We start from the raw sequence: 22,004 nt of genomic DNA, 5'->3' as shown, positions 1-22,004 counted from the left end.
TGTAAAGGGCTCTTAAGAAGAAGGTGTTTGTCACATAGGGAAGTCAGTTTGGGGGAATGAACCTGAACCTCAGTTCCCACTGCCTGTTGAGCAAACTTCTTTACAACATGTTTTTTCAGCTTTTTGGGACCAATAAAGACAAAAGATATGAAATGAAGATGTTGTTTGGAAAGCACCGCATTTCTGATCCAAGCAGCTGTGCACAAATCCTCTTTTGTGGCATTAATCCCGCCTCTCCTACACAGCATCAAAAAGAAATGAATGACTGTGGGATGATCCAAGTGAGGCAGTGTTTTCTAAGCATACTGCTCCTGGGTTTTTTTTATGTTGATTGACTTACTTTTTTTAATTTATTTTTTCTTTTTTTTTTTTTCAGGCTGGATGCCCAAATTAGGTTTCACACGCTTGAAATCATCAGCCCATGCTAACGACACACGATTAGTGCTCCAGGAACCTGTTGACTGGCAACCCGGTGACGAAATCATGGTGGGAAGGACAGGCTTTGGAGATGCACAGCAGCAAGAAGAAATGGCTGTTATTGAGTTTGTGAACAACACTGAGCTATACCTTAGATCACCGCTCAGGTATCCTTTCAAGGGCCAAGGGGATTTCTATAACAGAGAGCTAAACCAGGGGAAAATTTGGTCAAAGTGAGGATTTGCCATTTCCTGTGGGACATAATAACTATATAAATCCCTTTAACAAAGGTGGTTAGAGACATTTCGGTTCTTTGCTACCCCTAAAGCTAGTGGACGTTCAATTCTGAATGTTTCTGACTATGTTTAAATTCTGTATCATAACCATGAACTCAGAAAACCTTTGATGTAGAAAACACTGACGGCCAGTACAGTCCAGTGGCCTCAGCATAGGGTTGACAAAGAATTTTTCTGCATGGTTAATTTCTTGAGAAAGTGCATTTTTTTCACAAAAAGTATCTGACTTTTGTAAAAAAAAAAAACCCGAAATTGTCCCTTCTTGACTGATTTACTTAAGCTGATTAACAACACACTCAAAGTGAATTACTTCAGTTTGGAAATACTGCTTCTGTGTTTTCAGCGAGCTGTAGTTTCACTGCCTTATGCTCTCTTTGTCTTCTGTGCATGGAGATCTTAGTCAAACTGTACGTATCATCATAACCTGGAGCCCTGGTGCTGAAAAATGTTATCTGTTTGGGAGGCAAGCCAATGCCAATGCCCAGAAAGAGTCATGGTATAATTTTCAGAAGGGACTTGAGGAAGGAAGTACTGATAGTTGTCACAAAAATATGTTTGGGGAAGATGAAGGAAGTCCAAAGGCTGAAATATTTTTGTGTAAACATACAAAATCTAAGGAAAATTTGTGAGCTTGAGGGACAAAAAGATGAAAACAAACATCATCCAAGGAAAAAGATATCTAGCCCATATATGCAGACACATTGGATATGCCACTGTCCATGGTGAGACAGGACTGAACCTAGCTCTGAATTTGGGCAGTTGGAGTCCTAAGCTTAGGGTAAACATCATTCTTGCCATCTGGCAGGTGCAGATACTTTTGTACCTTTTTTGTGCCTTTCCCTAGGTACTCCCACAATGTTGGAGAGGGACGGGTGAATGGCCGAAGCCTGCCTTTCAGTGCTGTGGTGGCACTGAGTAGCAGAAGGATTGTTGTTCAAGGAAATGTCACGATGGAGAGGATGTCACACCTCAGACAGTGTGTAAAAGCAGGTGTTACAAGAGGTGAGGAGGTTTTTTCTCACAGAAATGTACCAAGGAGGAAAATTTCTCCATTGAAATCGCATTGTGGTATCACTGTGTATTAGACATCTTTCTTAATAGGATAACTTTGAGACATACCCACACCAGGAAAGCGAGTTTATCTTTTCAAACATTGTTTGACATTGAAGTGTGAAGTCTGGGGAGTTGAACTGCATTTCATTGTAATATCTCAGATGTATTATTTTTACACTGTTGTTTCAAGCCATCTTGGGAAAGACCCTTTAGTTTTGCCTGAGCCTAAGGGTGTAGAAAAGAAAGTATCTTCTGAGAACATGTTTCAGTGTACATAATATATTAAATTTTTAATTGTGTTTACTATTTAGTCACTTTAAGAAGAAGGAAAAACAAAACAGCCCAATGCTGTTTGTACTCTTTAGTGTAAAATATTGAGATGTTGTTTAGTATTTAGGGATACCAACAAAAAAACCCAGGTGGTGGTTTCTTGTAGCATATAGGAACACTGGTGAAACAATGCTAGGTATCTCAGTTCTCCTTTAGTGTTACCTGTATGAAACACCATGAAGTTTGACAGGTGGCTTCCAGATTTACACCAGCTGAGGAGGAAGCAGAATCAGACACAGTGATTATAATTTGAGGAGAGTTAGGTTATCTGGCAACCCAGTTGTAAGGTTTCCTTTAAAAATAAAATGCCTTGGGCTTTCAGACTGTGACACAAGACTTCATTTGATATCCAGCAGCCAACTGCTTATATTACTCATAGATTTATGGTCCATTTTCTGTGGAACTCATAAATATAGTCTCTGAAATGTGCTAACCATTTGAGGTTTTTATTTGAGTTAAAGGATAGGAGGATTTCTCAGCGGAGTCAGCAGAAGATGAGTGGGCAGTGTTTTTTGTGGTTAATTTACCTTCTTTAGAAGAAAAATGATCATTATTGAGCATAAGCAGGCAGTGCTGGAATTTGAAATCCCCTCTGCACCTCCACTGAACAAGCCCAAGTTTCACATTTATAGCCTGATTCCCCTTGTACCAAAATTTCCTAAGCATAGACCCATGGAAGGATGCCTTTCAGGAATGTCGATTTCTTCCCCAGCCCTACAATTTACTTTCCTTGTCTTCAGACTGTGGGTAGTAACAGTTCCTCACCCATCTGCAGGGACAGTGGGGTGAGCAAGATTTTTAAAGAAATTTCAAAATCTTCTCATTTCAGTTTAGTACATCCATGCCCAATCCCCTTTTCAAGAAACTCACCCAAGGTAAATCAATGTCAAACCCATCTTCCCCACTCATAGGGCTATTTAAAATTAAACACAAGGAACTTTCCAAGGCATAAAAATACCACGGCTTCCTGCTGGTTTTAATAGCTGTTCCTCTAAAAAAGTCCAGACTCTTATGGAAGAAAGACTGCTTAGACGGAGTATCAAATATGCTAGGCAGTGACTATTTGTCTTTGGGCCCATGTTTAAGATCGCTGCTGGAGATGGCTTGCTGAGTCAGTGGTGTGGGTCTCATGATGTTGCTTCGGGCACTCCGCATGTCCCACGGTCACCACAGAGAAATAATGCTGATAGCTCCCTCCGGGCTGTATTCTAGGTGGCTCCAGGTGTCTGTACAAGCGAAGTGAGAGGCAGTTGGGGTCTCGGGACCTGGGGGCCATCGTGGTTGTGGAGGCTTTCCAGGGAGAGGCGAGTCGGCTTCAGGTGGAGGGGGTCCAATTCCGCCACGTGGGCCAAGCATTTCAGCAGCACCGCAGCGCCCTGACTGTTGCTGGCAATGCGCGGATGGCAGGTGAGACAGCTGTACTGGAGGTGGGTCTGAATGATCTCAAATATCCACCTTTTTTTTCCCAAAGCTGGGGCAGATGTCCTCAAAAGCCTGCTCAGCTCTTAGGTCAGTTGACAAATTGGATTGGTAAAAGTGAGAAAACCTCACCTGTAGTCTAAGCCCAAGTGAAGCTTGATGGAGTGCTTTAAGCTTCTTTAGTTCCTTTACATCGCTGGACAGCTTCTTCCTAAAATAATACTTCATTTTTATGCCACACCTCTGAGTTAGTGTGCTACTTCTAGCTCTGGTAATGAAAGCACTAATATACTGTGAAGGAGCGTAGAAGTGGCTCAGGGCTGTTCAGTAGCATAGGCCAAAATTTAATTCTATCACCTGAAGGTTAAGGAACATATTAAGTTCTTTTGACTTTGTCACTGTTAAGTGCAATATTTTTCTCTGTGGAAGTAGCAACAAGGGTTCTGAAGACTGGTGGTTATGGGAGCGAGCTAGGTGGGCGCGAATAATGTTTTAAATGTACTGGATGGACTTTGCCCTCCAGCTAACCCACACTTACGCCTTCCCTATGCCATCTTCATCACTGAGTGGGGATCTCTGCTTCCTGGTGGCAGAAGACAGCACTAGCCGTGATGCAGTGGGCAGGTCACCATGCCTGGCTAGACAAAGTGTACAAGATACTTGCCCTGTCCTCACTGCCCTTCTGAAACATTCCTCTTCTTCAATCCCATTTCAATAATACAACTACCTGAGCTTATAACATAATTCACTCTTGGGATCCTACCTTATCCTTTCACTGGATCTCCTCCTCCTTCTTCACAACAGTGGACCACCTCCATTAACCCATTTCTACGCTGAGGGCCATCTTCCCTACTGCGGCCATCTCAGCAGCACCCGCCTGTTGGCAAAGGTCTGCCAGGTGAGTAAGGGTGGGAAGCTGCAACCGAGCAGTCTCACGGGAGCCGAAAGGATCAATTGCACGCTATCAAAGGATAAGGAGCTAATATAAAACTCTCCCAACCTTCAACATGCAGTGTGCTTTTTGCTCACAGCACTCATTTCTTTCCAGACTCCTACATACGTGGCTGTTGTATTTTGGACTCCTTTGGCCAAGGACTCCGTTTGACTGGGATCTCAAACCTTAGTGTGGACAGTAATGTTTTCTATAACATTTCAGGCCATGGGCTTCTGCTGGGTAAGTGGAGCAGGAAAATATCTATCTTACATGTAGCAGCAACATGTGCTGATTACCGTTTGCATGAAAATGCCTTTGGAGGAAAGAATGGCAGATCCTTAACTGCACCCTGAGAACTTTGATCACACCTTCCACATTTTCTGGTATCAGAGAATCTGGAATAAAGCTTCCACAATTCCACATGCAACTCCTAGCAGCTATTTCCATTTGACCATACACTCCCTGTTTCTTCAGGTCAGTCTTCACTTGATCTGGATCCCTTTTTTTTCAGTGTACAAGAGGAAGGAGATTTTTTTTAGGGGATTGATTTATCTGTCTTTGGAAGAGCACCATTATGCAATATTTAAGACCCCAGTTCAGTGAGGCATTTAAGAGCATACTTACCTTTAACTTCAGTCATTTGACATAGAAGATAATGGAGTGAAAGCATATGTTAAAAGTTAAGCAGAGGATTTAGCACTTAAATAAATTGGAGCTTGGAGCAACAAAAATGTTAAACAACAAAATATTTCTCCTAACCAACCATCAGGAGACTGAATTGCGGCATCTTCTGCTGGGATCTCATGTTGCCTGAATACCTAAAGATGTAGCTTGATTTTTGTGTTCCACCAACGATGGGATAAAAATGACCCATTTTAAGATAAACAGGGGAAAAAAAAGCCTTCAGTTCTGATCCTGCAGTTCCACACACACAGCGAGTCCCTGTGCTAGGTCCTGTATATAAACATAATGAGAAGTGATAGATTACGATTTAAACAGAGGAGACCTATAAAAGGAGACTGTTTGCATACATCTTGCAGACAAAGAGAGCTGGCTCAGAGAGATGCAACGACTTGCCCAAGGTGATGCACAAAGCCCTTGTAGCCGTGGGGAAGCAGAACAAGATCTCCATCCTGCCGGCACACCTTGGCTCACTCTCATGCTAAGACATGTGTCTGAGTTAAAGGACTCTTGGCTGAGCTATATACCTTATCCCCAAGACGTCTTTAATGGCTTCACTGTCAGCAGCTCCAGAGGGTCTGATGGATGAATTTATATATCATTTTGTTGCCTGTGAAGGAATATTTATTACAGCTGGCTATTTGCAGCTTCAGAATTGGCCTCCCTCAGTGATTTCATCTAAACCCCTTATTTTCAGGGGGTTTGCAAGACAGTCATAAAAAGTCGCTCTGGGCTTAAAATTAATTGACAAACCAGGTCTCAGTTTGGAAGCCAAGACCTTTTATGCCACCTCAAAAACCTATATGGCTGTCAAAAGGACTGCTTTAGGATCCTGTTCGTGCTCTGGTAGTAGCATTGTTTGTAGTAAATACAGCCTGAAAAGGAAATATTTCCTGATTGGATCTTGTTCCAAAAATGGAGAGAGGCTCAAAAGGCTGAGAGGAAGGCTAAAAATAATTACTGCCTTCCGCAGAACCAAAGCACATAGGTTTTCCTGGCAAGTGGCTTACATTTGGGGTCGTGATGACTGGGGAAGGGATCCACATTTGGAATAGAACTTGAGCAGCTATAGTTGAAGATAATAGTTTATGTTTGATAAACAAAACTAAATAGATTTAATTTGCACCTCATGTGGGCCAAACAGAGATGTTCCACAGAATCACAGAACCACTACAGCTGGAAAAGACCTATAAGATCATCATGTCCAACCATCACCCCAACACCTCCATGCCCATTAAACCATATCCCACAATGCCACGTCCACACATTCCTTGAACACCTCCAGGGATGGTGACTCAACCGCCTCCCTGGGCAGCTTATTCCAGTGTCTCACCACTCTCTCAGGAAAGACATTTTTCCTAATATCCAGTCTAAACCTCCTCTGGCTCAGCTTGAGGCCATTTCCTCTTGTCCTGTTGCTAGTCACTTGGGAGAAGAGACCAACACCCACCTCTCTGCAACCCCCTTTCAGGGAGTTGTAGAGAGTGATGAGGTCTCCCCTCAGCCTCCTCTTCTCCAGACTGAACAACCCCAGCTCCCTCAGCCGCTCCTCATCAGACTTGTGCTCCAGACCCCTCACCAGCTTCATTGCCCTTCTCTGGACATGCTCCAGCACCTCAATGTCCTTCTTGGAGTGAGGGGCCCAAAACTGAACACAGCATTCGAGGTGCGGCCTCACCAGAGCCGAGTACAGGGGCACGATCCCCTCCCTGCTCCTGCTGGCCACACTCTTTCTGATCCAGGCCAGGATGGCGTTGGCCTTCTTGGCCACCTGGGCACACTGCTGGCTCATATCCACTTTGTATTCTGCTTCCAAAACACCAGAGCGGGGGGACATATGCTGACATGTCCTTATTCGGGCTTGACTTGTATGGGGCTGTCCACTTTTTGCCGTTGGGTGGCACATTGCTTTATGGTGTAGTTTAAAAAGATATTCCTTTTGTTTTCTTCCTACTTCAATACTGTTACTAGATCTGGCCACCCCATGACTCTGAGTTGTGTGATCAATTGGTTGGTTGATTTTTCCTTTTTCTTCTCATATTTCATCGCTTAGGGGTGCAAACCCCCCACTTTTGTGCAGAGTTGCACCAGGTGTTTTGAAGTCTATTTAGAAATTTTCTTACATGTAAGTAGGGCGGTGGATGGAGACACAAGAGATAGATACAACTTTGAATTCTAGTACTGCCAGAAGCACGCCTGTGTGTGCATAGGTGAGCTACTTCCCCACTCTGAATCTCTCTTTTTACAGCTGTCAATGTGCCTTATAATATTCCCTTTATTCATCTGCTCCATAAACTTGCGGTACAGTATGGCTGGTGTTATATTCATATATAACACCTGGTACAAGGCCTTGTGCATATTGAATTGCAGAATCATGGTCTCTCTTGCCTCTTTGTGGAATATGTATTGTAGTATTCCTTTCTCTGATTGTTTTTGTCTCATTAGAGTGCAAGCTCTTTGTGGCAGAAACTGGTTTTTATCATATTTACAATGTAGATCAGATCTTGCTTGTGGCCTCCTGACTTTTCTGCTTCTTTTTTCTTTTTTTTTTTCTTTTTTCTTTCTTGCTCTCCTTTTTTTTCAATTTTAGTTTTTCTTTTTTTTCCCCCTCATTTTTTTCTTTTTTTTCTTTTTCAAGGAGAGGGACTGGAAGAGGGGAACAGAGTCAGCAACAACATAGTGATTGGTCTTTCTGGAACAGATGGTTTATCCAACATTGAGACACTGTCACCAGCAGGGATCTATGTCAGGGCTCCTGCCAACCACATTGAGGTAAGAAGTTCAGGTATAAAGCATAACGTTTCCTTTCTAATCAAAGATATCAGAAAGCTACAGGCTTCATTTATCTGGAAGATCATATACACAACATTTGCTTCTTGGCTGAGCCGTCAGAAACTGTGCTGGCAATGGGATATTAAAACAAACGTATATTACAAAATAAACTATATTCATGGACAAATTTATTGTTACTGAAAATTTTACTGCACTTGAGTGAGATCCTTCATCCTGGGATACTTTAAAATGTTGTTTTATTTCTTAATACTCATGGTTTCATAAAAACTAGAAAAAAGTTTAAGCTCAGCTTCTCTTGAATATTTTCCTACTTCTGTCATTAGGAAAAGAAATCTCAATTTTAATAGGCTGATGACAAACACACTAAAATTCACTAATATCAAATGCACCTCTGTCTGGATTTAAAATGGCAACTTACGTACAGTCCAAGATTTGCATTCCAAGGTGAGAAGGAGAATGCATTCCCTGTCCTATGAAAATGGCATTGATTTTAAAAGAAACCGAGCTTCTCCATTCTAAATAGTGATAAAACATTGAACGCCTAAAAAGCTAACAGACTAACAACCCTCACATCAAAAAGTTGAGCTCAGTAAAAAATATTTTTATTCACTAATTCTCTGATGCTTTCTTTTAGTTCATGCATTTTTTTTTTCTTATTCAAGTCACTTACATTCCAGATTAAAGAGTCACTTTTAAGTGTTTCGTGGGAAAAAAATATGATTTTCAGCGATGAAGCGATTTCAAACCATTTTTCCTTCCCATCTATTTTAAGTCTGGAATTTCATTGAAACTGACCTTTCTTACCACAGTTTCATCTGTGACAAATGTACATTTTTATTAAAAAAATAATCCTGACCTGTTCTATTGCGAACCCACAGAAACCAAACCAATTATCAAGTGTATGTGAAGACCTAATTGCCCCCTGGGCTTCTGTTCCAAGAGGAAAGAATTGCACCTAAACTTGAAGGTGAAAAAGAGACCAACAGATTTCCTGTGTTAGTATGAAGACAATAGTATTTAGGAAGAAGGAGAGGACTTTTCTGCAATTCCCTCGAGGGCATATTTATCATTTTTAAGACCATCGAATATGGTTAAAAAATACAACAGCTAGGCAGAATCACACGAATTTCAGCTCCAGTAAACACAGAGTTTTGTACTATCATGCACTGACTTACCCTGGAGCTGTCTACTCCATCGCCAGCGGCTCAGCTTTTGAAAAAGTTTGCCGCAATTATCTCTACTGGTACGTGTGAACTGACTGTGGTGGGTTTTCAGCACATTTGTTTAGCTCTCTCGGTTCACATGTCTTTGTAGATATGCCCAAAGCTGCGTCTGTGGCTGTGTACCCGAACATCAGGGTTAAGTCTGCTCTCCAAAGATGTGTTACTCAAGGCAGAATAGCCGATGGCCCTTGAAGGGTTGCTGATAAACCTCATTGTCGGCAGTCTCTCGGAGTGGGCTATTTGAGGTGTTGCAGCAGCAAAACAAAAGTATGAAGAAGTTGCCTAGCTTAAAATTTTTATTAACTGCACTTACTGTTCTACAGTACCAAGCAGTGTTCAGCAGAAGACATGAAAGTACATGGATATTAAGAGAAAAAGTCACTTTTTCCAAGCAAAACGCCTGTGTCCTGTGGACTTTTAGTACAGTAATAATCACTAAATGCAAGGGATGCCGGTCCAGCACCAGCATCATGATGTTACAGGGTTTCAGCACCTCTTATCTGATCAAATGTCTCAAGAACTGGATATTGCTTTTTAGGTATTTATAATCTTAATTCAATCAGGAGGTTTGAAGAGTGTAATGGGAAAGACTCATCTTCCCACTGCCTGGCTTCCAGGCCATGACATGGAATAGAAATTTCCCCCTCTAGATTTTAATGTTAGGTGGTTGTTGGTTTTTGTGTTCGTGTGTTTGTTGTTTTCAGATTGCCATCTTTCAATTACTGGTTTTAAACTTACAGGCTGCAATCTTTAAAGCAAGAATTACAGCTAAGACAGACAAAGACCTCTAGGTCCATTCTGTGTCACATGGGTTAAGCTTTCTACAGTGAGTCCCGCAATAATATTTTCATAACGACTCAATTTACTTGGGAGCCTGAATTTGAATCAGTGTCTGAAGAGCTTATATTTCCTTGAGAATCAGTGGTCTCCTAAACGGTGTTGAAATTGAGACACAGCAGTCACTCAAACCTGAGCCTACGAAGACATTCGGAGAACTGATTCCCGCTGGTTTCCATTTGACTGAAGCTCTTACACGCATTTGTGAATCAGGGTGTTAGATAAGTTTTTATACACACAGAGTAGAAGTGCAAAATGATTATTACAGGGTTAGTATTTTATTTTCTTTAATAAGGTATGGAAGCCCTGGTTATCACTTCTTAGCATCATAAGACAATTTCATTAGCAGGCTGGTTTCTTGCCTTTTAAATGCTGTCAGCACAAGGAACTGAAGATGCCCCTCTTTGATACTGGCTCTTTCATCACTGAAGTGCATGGCCTATATCCCTGTTTTTATTTTTGTGCTCAGGAAAAATAAAAGTAGTTTTTTATCTTTTTCTCTTGATTCTCTTGGGCCCAGTGGGTCTTGGACCTTTTGTAGTAACTTCCTATTCATAAACAATCAATGCCCTTAAATCCCAGAGCCAGCACGCAGCGCTCATGCATAGCAACGTACAGCCCGGGTTTAAGAAATTCAACAAGCATCCTCCCTTTCCTTTCTTGTCATGGCGTTGAGGACTGGGAAACAGCTGAAATGAATGAAAGGGGTGGAGATCAGCCTGTGTTTCCATGTCAGAGGAGTGACCGATCGTCACACTGTTGAGAACTGAATTTGTTTCCCAGTGTCACCCAACCCAGCCGTTCTCCACAGTACCAAATCGGTGAGGCTGCATCTGTTTGGCACCGATTGTTTCTCACAATTTCATCCCTACTGAGACCTTTTCTAAAACCTTCTGCAAGGTGAGCGCATGTTGAAGGGAGCCCATCGGGGGTACTCCTTGCATCCTGCCAGGTTCTGAAACAGAGGGAGCGGTGCTGGGCACACTCTCCAGAGCTTTAATGTCAACTTTAAGGTCAACAGTTTGAGCCCCGGCTATCTAAAAGAAATTCATGAAATATTTACATTAGCAGGGTTGTGCGGTTAAGAGACACTTAAAACGTCAACCACTTTATTTTACTGACTTGCGATGCATACCTCCAGGTATTTGGCATGCTCAGAGAGGTAATTTCTCTCTGGAATTTTGGTTGCATGGACATTCGTAATATACTGACTTCCACAAAGAATTGATTTCCACACAAAATTCCCTGCTTGCCTAAAACCCCTGCCCTCCAGCCACTAGCTGGCTGAATAAATATGCAGTTTTTTGCCTTATGAATCATCTGTAGAAGGCACGATTGGAGTCGCAAGTAAAAGATCCTGGAAATAATGTGACTGGACTGCAGAAGTATTTTGTTAAAGGAAAAGGGTCTGTGGCTGCACTTTCAGAAAAAGCAGCAATTTTACCAGGGGATAGAGAAAGCAGTGCTTTGGGTATTGATACTCCTTTGTGCCTTGACAGATGGCAGAGATCACGACTGCAGGGAACACACTTGGATGGGTCAGAAGAAAGTAATTGGTGTATGGAGGCTTTCACCTCTAGGTCACCAGGCTCGGCTTTGATTTGGACCATCAGGGACCAGAAAGTCATTAGTGTTTTAACACTGTCCGGTGACCTATGAATGGTAGTGGTGGGTGTCAGTCCTGATCTTAGAGAACAAGCCCTTTTTATAGCGGCAAGAAAGCTCATCTTAGACTCCCCTTAGAGAACTAGATACCTCCAGAGAGCAATTAATCTTATCTAAGGATAGACCGGAAGAATTGTCCTCTGGACGTGCCTATGCCTTATTTTATTCCTGGAAAGGGAGCATAGGTTTACCAGCCTGGACTTCAGCATCAAGTTTTTACACATCTAAGACAGATGAGAGGGATCATGCCCAGATGTGCACATGAAAACATCGCTGTATGGACACCATCCAAAACCAGCTAGGTTTGGCTGCTGCCCAAATGGAGCAGGTAAGAGCAGGTTTTTTCCTTAGAGTAGAAAAGCTCCTGACCCACTGTATATAACCCACATAACCCACTTGGTACAGACTCCGTAAATACCAAACTCCTAATTTAAGACCAGGCAACCTTTATGTTCACTTATTTTTCACCTCTTGCAATAAACAAAGAATGCAACTCCAGAATTTCTTCATTAAGAGATATTAAATGACAATAACTTACAGCACATTTTCCCATGGTTATTCACTTACTAAAAAGAAACCAAAACAAGTAATTTACCACAGATCTGAGTAAGTTTAGTTGTTCAGCCACTGAAATATCCTGAAGATGTAGTTTTCTCTTTTCTCTTGACTTTCAGGGGATCTCACTTTTTCGTGCCAATGCTGTTTCTTTTTGCTGTATTTGCTTTGGGAGATATGAGAAAGATACAGACTGAGAAGTAAATCAATAAACTGAGTAGTTTGTGTTTTACCTTTCTTTCACGACATTGCCTTCCTACTTAGAAAGGATTTTATAGGGGTAAGAAGTTTTCCACACACTTTTTTTCTCACCTACCTTTTCAAGAATTATGGCAATACCATTTTTCTGTCATTCATTTCTATTGCTTGGCCAACCCTTGTTACCTGGCTTGAGAAGAGGTTTTTTTAAGACTGGGCCAAGGACAGAGCAAAACCAGGATGGGACTGAGGATGCAGAAACAAGGTACTAGCTTCTACCAGCCAGACTTACCAGAATTTGAATGGACCTCAGTTGAAATTGTAATTTGCGTTTTTCCTAAGGTTATTTTAATTTCCGGAAATCTGTGGTAATCTTTTTTGACAGTCATATATGCTTCTCTGCAGGGTAACACAGTGTGTGCTGCTGGGTATGGCTATTTGTTTCATCTCTCCCCTGAGGGACCATCTAAAGTGCCTCTCCTGTCCTTCAGTGAGAACGTAGCTCATTCCTGCACAAGGTACTTGGGGATTTTTGGTTAAAGAGATTTTCCTTCAATGCATGGTAATGCTAACTACAATTGCAGCGGTGAGCAGAAAATGTTTTGCCCCTCCTTTCAGGGTTTTTTCCCCCCCAATTTTGCCCCCTTTTAGGGCTTCCTATCTTGTAAGCAGAGTTCTCCACAACCAGAGCAGAATCAGCGTTTGACAGCGATGTGTTTGGGGCTGTTTTTCAGGGCCTGATTGAGAATGGTTTCCTCAGTAGTTTCAATACGGTCCTTTCTTCTTCGTTCACAAGCCCAATTTGTTAACTTGCAGCATTTCCCAGTGCTGTTAACAAGCTTCTCCACTTTACCCACTTGTTTAAATGATCCTGATGTAGTTTAAGGTGCCATGTTTAACACGTTTCCTCATCAACCATTTAACAGCAAAGCGCTGAAGCATGCGCTCATATGTTGAATTGAAAGTTCATTTTTAAGTATACCAGACATTTTGAGCAGAAGAGGGTGGCATGCAGGAGAACAGATACACGATTCCTTTCTTACGCTCCTCCTTTAACATCTCCTGCAGGCCACCGTTAGAGAGTTGACCCTGGCTTACACAACCTGGAGTAGCATTTCTTACCTCCAGATGCTTTATATCATAGCAGCACAGACACTCAACTATTAGAATTTGGTCTCTGATTAAGTAGATTGAGGAGACTAATCCCTTTGCTGTCAAACGGGGTAAAAGGTGCTGTATATATTTCAGACATTACATATAACAGTTGGTCCTGTAGCATCCAGGAACTAGAGCTTTTGCCTGTACATCCCTAAAACAGAAACAATAGTAAAAAATGGCATTGTACTAAAAGTCAGTGGACGGAGCTCCTCTTCTGAGGAAATCTGGATATTAATCTGGATTTAAAAGCTCTGAGAAGGTCAAACCAAGGGCTGCATTCAGGAATACATACATTTGAAATGTACTCCAAGTTGTCTGAATCCAAGATACAGAAAAACCTTATCTGTCCAGATTCATGTCAGGCTTATCTGAAGGTGGTGCTGGTTGAAAGCTCATGAGCATGGTGGGGGTGGTTTGCAGCGAGTCCTTGTCAGTGGTACCGCACACTGGTTGTTAGCCCTGACGTGGCTAATTCTGAAAATACTTGAAAAGAAATTTTAAGGGTGCTCTCTGGAATGATTAGATGCCTAAAATAAATATTGCTATCCACTGATTTTTGATTTTTGGATTAAATGATAAAGTCTCATGCAGAGAACTGTTACAGATTTCTGTTTTTAGATATCGAAATGATGAATAGGAAAATCTGCTCATGAATACACGCACTGTAAAGGAACAGTCTCTTTTGCTTTCTTTCCTAACCAGGTATGGGCTGCTGGTGTACCCAGAATATTTGCCAGACAGCCCAAACAGACCTGTTCAGTTCAACAACTTCACAGCTTGGAGCAGCCAAGGTGGAGTACAGGTACGTTTGTCCTGCCTGTCCTCTGTGACGCTCAGATCTTTACAAGTATATCACCTCTACGCTGCCTTCATCTTTTAAGGCTGCAAAAAGGCCACAGCTACAGTAAAGCTCTTGTACCTGTATGTCCATGTCCCTCAGCTGGAGGCTCCTATTTTGATGATGAAGCCAGAAACAAAATTTGTGTGAACCCTTCTTACTGCTTCAGTGCAGAATCAATGCTACTTTCATCAATGGCTGGTGTCCTCTGTAACCATCTAGCATCTGTCTGCCACTATAGTCAAAGAATCATAGAATCACAGAATGATTTGGGTTGGAAGGGACCATAAAGACCATCTAGTTCCAACCCCCTTGCCATGGGCAGGGACACTTTCCACTAGATCACTCAGCCAAAAAAATCCTCCCAGTAGATCTGAGCTATTTGTAAAGATTGTGGTTGGTAGACGATCTGTTCCCTCCGTAGGGTTAATGGTTTCCATGGGATTTTTTTTTCATCCTTGTTAAAATTGTGCACTTTTTTTCATTTGAATTTGTCTAACTTCACTTTCCAGCTATTGTAGCTCACTATTACTTAATCTGATGAAAAACCCCACACCACCCTTTATTATTTGATACTTTCTTCCCACACCAGTGCTTAGGGGCTGTTATCCTCTGAACCCCCCGTCTGATGACTTGAACAGGTTGTATGTATTTCTCTGTAAGGCATGGTTTCTAGTCTAACCCATCCTATGGCTCTTCCTTCGAAGATGTCCAATTTGTCAGTGTGTTTTTTTCAGATTGGTGCATTCTTTTTCTAGAAAAGCTTATTTGTATGGAAAGAAATAAGACAAAAGGATGTTTTGCAATTTTGTTTTTTGTGGTTTCCTTTGTGTAACCTGTAATTTCTTTGTATGTTACTGACCTAGCATACATGAATAACCAAATTTATTCTGCTTCTTTCCATGGGCTCTCTCTAAGAACAGCATTCTTGCTGTTCGGTGACTGTAAGCAAAACCCCCGGTTATTTTCACGGCATCTTTCTTTACCCTGCTATTCTTTCCAGTAATAAACCCAACATATTTAAGGCACTTTTACCCTGTCTAATACTGATTCTCAGTTCTGATTTTCTTTCGTAATGTCCTTTTTTCTTTTAACATTAAAATAAGTTGGTGGAATGTAAAGATTTTTGTATTCTTAATTAAAAGAAAAAATAAGAAATTAAGGGGAGATGCTCAAATACTAAATACACATTCAACACTTTTACGTATTTTTGCACTTCCCCAGTCTATTGTATTGTAAGGAAAGCTGAGTTATAAATTACAATCTTTTTTTAAAAATTATTATTCCTTTATTTTAATTATTATTCCTTTATTATGCTTTTATATAGATTTTTAGTAGCAGCAACCTTGAACTCCAACGTTTCTGGATTTATGCTTGCCAAGACTTTGGCATTGACATTGTAGAAAGCCTGGGAAACACTTCTGTAGCTGACAGTGTTTTAATTGGACACATTGGGCAAAAGGTAAGCACTGCAGGAATTATTTCAACGTCTCTTGAGTTGCACAGCAACCCTTCAAACAGGCATTTGGAGAAATAAGAAAGGAACCTGAAGAACAGCCCCTGCTCCATGGCAGCTTGGGTAAAGCTTGGATTTTGAATAGGTTGTATGTGAAGATAAATACTTAGGCCCAGCTTCAGGATGAGGTTTGGGCACTGATCTGTTTGCTTAGTCCTCTAGCTGCCTTCCACTCCTTGGAAAGATGATGCCTTCAGCAGCAGCACCTGCAAGGGACATTGATTTGGTGAAGAAGCAGAGAAACCTGGAGCATCAGTACTGCTCTCCCAGCCTGCTGGAACCAAGAATTTTGTTGCTTCTGCTGGCAGTAGCAGAAGAGAGGTAGCATTTGGTCAGCTGGATCCTGCATCATTTTTCCGGCGCTCCATTCATACTAGCTGAAGGTAGAGCTGGAAAAACCATTAGCCGTTGAGAGCCCAGAGATTGCATTCCGCGGCTGAAAAAATTCAGCATTTTTTCCAAACCTCTTCTTATTTCAGCATGGAATTTTTGAAGATATTTTGAAACAAATTTGAAACAAGGAGTCTGATTTTTCTATTTGAATTTGGAACTATTGAAAGATTTTATATTATAATACATATTCATGTGTATTCTTTATGAAACAACATTCAAAAGTAAAAACCAAATCACACTTCAGTTCAACTTACCAGCTGAAGGATTTTAGTAAGATAAGTGTTAATTTTTTCCCTAGTCATGTTTTTTTCCAAGATTGCCATGGTCTCAGAAAAACCTTGGAATTTCCCAGAACCTGAATTTTTGAGAGAAATCATAATTTTTGTTTAAACAAGCTTTTCTAACATAAATTCCTATATACCCAGACACCATTTAACCATACACAACAGGGTTTAGTTTAGTGATTTGAGACTAATGATGGGGAGCAACAGATTTGATTTCTATCCTAGTCAACACTTTGGTTTCCTCTGCTCTCTCATAGCATGATTGGTCCACCTGGAACGCAGAGTGCTACGTTTTTACTTGAGAATGAAATATGTTTTCAAAATGTAACATTTATGCAGTAAATATGATCTTCTTCCATTATTTCTTTAGGCAGCTGGACAAAGTCCTTTGGGTGCTACCAGGTTGTTAACAGATTAATAACATGGATAACAATGGAATTCTAGTTACAACTGGCCACAGCTGCTTGTTCATGATTTTGAGGTCTTTTTTGCCCTGCTCAGTTTTCTGTTGTTGTTGATGAAATTAATTTTCTCTCTGACTGGCAGAAAAAGAGTTTTAAATGAGTTTTCTTTAGAAGCTCACAGAAAGAAACCTATTGAAAATATGTAGCTCAGATAAAATCCTGGCTTCACCAGTCCAAGCTTGCAGCATCCCAATGACGCAATGAATTTCTCTCAGACACCAAAGGGTGGATGTCTTTGTTTTTGCTTTGCAGGATCCATGGAAGGACTCCAATGTTGTACTTGTTAAGAGATTTAGAGGCGCTCAGCTGTGCCTTGTTTCTTGCAGTACCCCAGGGGGGTGATTATCTTTGATTATCTCATGATAAGAGCCTCCTTGTCATAATTTACATCTTAATTTATGTAATTCTCCCTTTAATAATGATGTCTCTTTAATATCAATTAAAACTTTATGACATTAATTTAATGGGAACCTTGGATATTCCTCTCTGCTAGCCCTTCCAGTTTTTGAAAGAAGTGCTTTAAGACAAGATTGTTTTCTGGAAATAGCAGGGCATTTCAAAACTGGGGCTTTGATCAATTAAAATATTAGTGGCAGGGCTAAATCCAGCTCCTGTAAAAGCCAAGGGGAAAACTTTTGTTAGCTTCCTACACATTCAGCAAACCTCTTCCATGCTTTCATAAAGCATCTCGTTGTCCTTGTGGAGCCATTCGAGGAGAAGCATTTCTTCCTGAGAAAGCAGGTCTGAGACAGGTGACACACACTAGGGAGGAATTATCATCTCACGTCCTTCTTCTATTTGCTATTTATTTAAATAAAATAAATTAACTAAACAAAAAAAAAAAAGATAGAAAGGGGGGTGGGATGGAAGAACAGGCAAGTGTAAGCAAAAAACCAATGGACCAATTTGTTACCAGAAGCCAGGGACTTCTGCTTAGCAGTGTCTTGGAAGAAGATGGCCCAAGAACCAAGACCATCACCCCAGATGTTTTGGCCTCAGAGTAAAAAAGGTGATGGAGCTACTGTCTCTTAATGAGATGAAGATAGCACCACCTCTTTGAAGTAATAATCTATTTATAAAAGTCCATTTCATTCTACATTTTCAATTAAAGAGGATGTTTTCACAGAGGGTGGATTTCTCAATTGATTCTCTACTACGGCTTTTGAGAGTCGTTCTACAAAAGCTTTTATTGGCCTCAGAAACAGTATCACACATTCTTGCCAGCCCTTCCTCCTCCAGGCTACCCACTAGCTCTGAGTACATCCTTCTTCCCAGCCTGTCTCCAAGATAAAATGGCAGAGGGACGTACACTTCCCCTGTGTCATGGCCTACAATCACCACAAAATCTAGTTTGTCCATTGTGTTTCCCACCACTTGTGGGTTTTGCTCTTCCTTTCCACTTCTTGTTGCTCTGATGGATGCTGAAGTCAACTAGAGCTTTGAAGAGAGCTTAGCTTACGTGCTTCCCCCCATCCCCAATCACACAAAAGAGCTTTGAATTTCAGCAGTCAGGTTTTTCTTAGAACAGAAATTATAATGATTAGCTTTGTAGAGTAGGGAAATTTCCTGCCTGCTGGACAAGACAAGGTAAAGTAAAAAGGACTGTAAACAAATCTGCTCACTGTGTCTTCCAGGTGGAATCTTTCTTCCCAGGGAATGGGCAATTTACTTTCCCTTCAAATGTCCAACCTTAACTACTACGCAACAACCCAGACAAAGCATAAGAGGCAATCACTGCCCTGAATGTAATAATACCACATACTGCAAATGATGAATTAAAGACATGTTACTTGTCAGAATTTGCAAAGCAATAGCTTACATCTGTCCTTCAAACAACGTACATTGCCCCACAACCATGGGCTTGAATGCAATCACATTCTTGTGTCCCAGCTGCTGCGTCCTGGACTCATTAGGCTTGGAGATTCGCATGGTGATATGTTTCCCAGTGTTCTTCATTTCTTCATTTCAGGATAGGACCTGTATGTCAGCAGGACTAAAAACTCCCAAAAGATACCAGCTACTCATCTCCAACACAGCTTTCAGGAACTTTGATGCGAACACTTGCACAGCGATCAGGACTTGTTCTGGCTGTTACCAAGGGCAGGGTGAGTCTGATTTACACTTATTTAGCAGGGTTTCCACAGTCCCTGGCTTCCTCCCATTTCAGATTCAGATGTTTAAAAGTTCATAGTTTCCACAGGCAGCCATTGATAGATATTTCAGCTGAATCCCACAAAAAAACATTGTGTAATGATGAAAAGTACTGGCCCAGTTTTGCTTCTGTAATCTTGTCACTATGTTTGCTATAGGTGAATTATCAAGTGCTAGGTTTTGAGGTATTTGCATACCCGCTCTCCTTAGGTTTCGCTGTATTAACAGTTTTCAAAAGTGTCACTCTCTGTTTCACTTCGCCAGCTGGGGCAGATGGATAAAACCTCTTCCGCTATCACAGGGAGGTGGGGCAGGAGATGATGATATGTAGATGCAAGATAAATGTTGTTCTTCGTGTGCAGCTCAGAGGAACTGAGAAAATCCCTGAGCTGGGCTTGTAGAGATATGTGTAACAACCAGTCCTCAACAATACTCACCCTCTTTAGTGTGTGCATTTTGCTGACATTGCTGATGGGCTGAACCAGACCCTTTAGCTGCTCTGCTCTGCTCTGCGCAGGATGAGGTTGCAGGTTCTCTCCAATCTCCCTTGCAAATCACTTCATCACTTAGTTGAAGCCACATATCGCACAGATTTTTAAGACAAAGGTAGCCTTATTTTTGCACTGATTTCATTTTCTCAGTGGAAGGGGGGTTTATACACTTACTTGCTTCTGCTTCTTCATTTTGGGAGGTAAAATTTCAAAAGCAATGACTTCTTTAATAGACACAACCTCGCAGAATTTCACCAAGCTCCTACCTCAGGCCAGCCTAAACCGTAGGTGAATTTGCCTAAGATAACGTGTAAACTAAGCATCCTTTGAGCTTTGAAGAGGTACCCAAAGGCTCTTTGAAGAATGTTCCAACTGCAATTACCTCTTAAATATATTTATATATAAATGAATACTGCCCTACAATAACATAACAGAGAAAAAGACTTCAGGAAATGAGATCAAAGGACAGGAGGGATAGTAAAATCTGACTCAGACAGGCTACAACTGAGAATAGGGTAGTCAAATAGCAGGCAATGTGGTGCATGAATACTCACGCCAAAACTGACTTGTTATTGTCCATGGGGCAACGATTTTCTGACATTTCTGGAAATATTAATGTGTTCAAAAACTTCCTGTGCTTTAGCCTGCATGAATATTCCTCCTTTTTGTAGGTACTTCCGTTACAGTAACAAAAAGATCCTCCAGCCACACTTTTCAGCCAAGGCTTTATTGTGCCAGGTGCTGTACGTATGCACACAAGTATATTTACACATACGTAAACAGTCCTTATCTTATAAACAAGGCAGAAAGGATCAATAAGAATCACTGTTTTGGGGACTGTAACTTTTGGCCGTGGGACTTGCGAAGAAGTGTTTGGAGTCACTGAGGAGATGCTGGTAGGGCCAGGAGCAGCACCTGGATCAGAGGAGTCTGTAGCCACAGGTCCTGTCACAACTGGGCACTGGACATAGCACAGCAAAGGCAATTCCTACAACCATCTCTATTTATGTAATTATTTTCCTGAATCTCCCCTTCTTTATGACTCAGCAGGTATTTTTCCAAAGCGAAGGTGAAATGAAGCTAGTCTCTTTTTCCCCAGAGATGTCTTCAGGCCTATTACTTGAAGAGGTCAGTCTCTGTTTCTGAAATACTGCTTGTTCCCCCCAGGTGGGTTTACAGTGAGAGCTGAACGCCTGACCTTCATTAACTCACCTTTCCAAGTGTCCTTCCCCTTTCCTCACTCTGCCATCCTTGAGGATCTCGACGGCTCTGTCACGGGGCAGAAAGGAAGTCATCTCCTCCCTTCCACAGATATCCTTGCGGTATCTTGTACTGCCACTGCCAACTTCAGTCAAGCTTCTCGTGGCAGTGTTTGTGGCGGTGACCTTGTTTTCCACCGTATGTCTCTTCATTTGTAAGTAACCATTCAATTTCTGAAAAATCGGCATGGATGTTGCTTGCTATGTTTTATATTGAGAGAGCTGCTGGGTCTGAACATGGTCCCAAGACTCCTGCCTCTCTGCTGTGTCCTAAACTAGGTCAGAAGTCTGAGCACTGCCATATATTAGTCCATGTTGTTGTCCACGTAGTTTCTGGCACTGGTTTTGTTCTGGCTACTTGTTCTCGCCCAGATAGTTCTCAGGCATGGTTTAAGAGATAGCAGAGGGACCATTCCCAACTGGCAATTTGGACACAGTCATGTTTCTGGAGAGGAGAACTTAACTGTATGGACAGCTATGAGAATTATGCATACCAGCTGGCCTCCAGGCCAGAAGGCAGTCTTTATTTTATTTACTAATTTAGATATGGCCTGCCCAAGTTCAATTTTTTTCTGATGTTCTCAGCAAGCTGCTTATGTTTCTTACCTTGCTATCCTATCTATAGTCTTGATTCCTGTCCAGAAGCAATTCTGGCAGTGTTAAGTGGGCCTTTAAGTGGAGGCTGTGGTGCATGGTTATTTTGTCACTCTTCAAATTACCAGGGAGATATAAACTGGCCTTTGTAGAAATAAGAATCCAGCTCAAGGTGGACACTGATGTTCAAAGTGAGATCGATGGCCAAGTCCCAGACAGTCAAAGATTTAGTGGACAAATTGCAAACTTTACCAAGATTTTTGGAATGTTGACCTACAAAATACTTCCCAATCATGAGAGAAACACCTCAGCTGATAATAAGATGCAGTCTTTAAAAAAAAAAAAACCCAAAACAATTTGGAATTTAATTAGATTTTAAGTCAAATTCTGAGAGCCTTTCCTTTTATGCTTATTGTGAGAGATTCCCCAAATTCTCCCAAAGAATAAGTGGTCAC

At 41.4% G+C, this 22,004-nt stretch overlaps 1 protein-coding gene across 1 annotated transcript in view; it reads left to right on the top strand.

Annotated features, from left to right (window-relative positions):
- PKHD1 (PKHD1 ciliary IPT domain containing fibrocystin/polyductin) overlaps window positions 1–22,004 on the top strand; it is a 267,464-nt gene that overhangs the window by 119,285 nt on the left and 126,175 nt on the right. The window contains exons 37-46 of the mRNA XM_059831956.1: window positions 377–584; window positions 1,558–1,703; window positions 3,309–3,503; window positions 4,564–4,689; window positions 7,769–7,902; window positions 12,807–12,919; window positions 14,262–14,361; window positions 15,725–15,859; window positions 19,024–19,159; window positions 20,864–21,110. Coding sequence (XP_059687939.1) covers window positions 377–584; window positions 1,558–1,703; window positions 3,309–3,503; window positions 4,564–4,689; window positions 7,769–7,902; window positions 12,807–12,919; window positions 14,262–14,361; window positions 15,725–15,859; window positions 19,024–19,159; window positions 20,864–21,110 — 1,540 coding nt within the window. The remainder of the gene's footprint in view (window positions 1–376; window positions 585–1,557; window positions 1,704–3,308; window positions 3,504–4,563; window positions 4,690–7,768; window positions 7,903–12,806; window positions 12,920–14,261; window positions 14,362–15,724; window positions 15,860–19,023; window positions 19,160–20,863; window positions 21,111–22,004) is intronic.

The sequence above is a fragment of the Gavia stellata genome, chromosome 2 (genome assembly GCF_030936135.1).
Source record: "Gavia stellata isolate bGavSte3 chromosome 2, bGavSte3.hap2, whole genome shotgun sequence".
Lineage (NCBI taxonomy): Eukaryota > Metazoa > Chordata > Aves > Gaviiformes > Gaviidae > Gavia > Gavia stellata.
The sequence above is the reverse complement of the archived record's forward strand: the minus strand, read 5'-3'. Positions and strand labels throughout refer to the sequence as shown.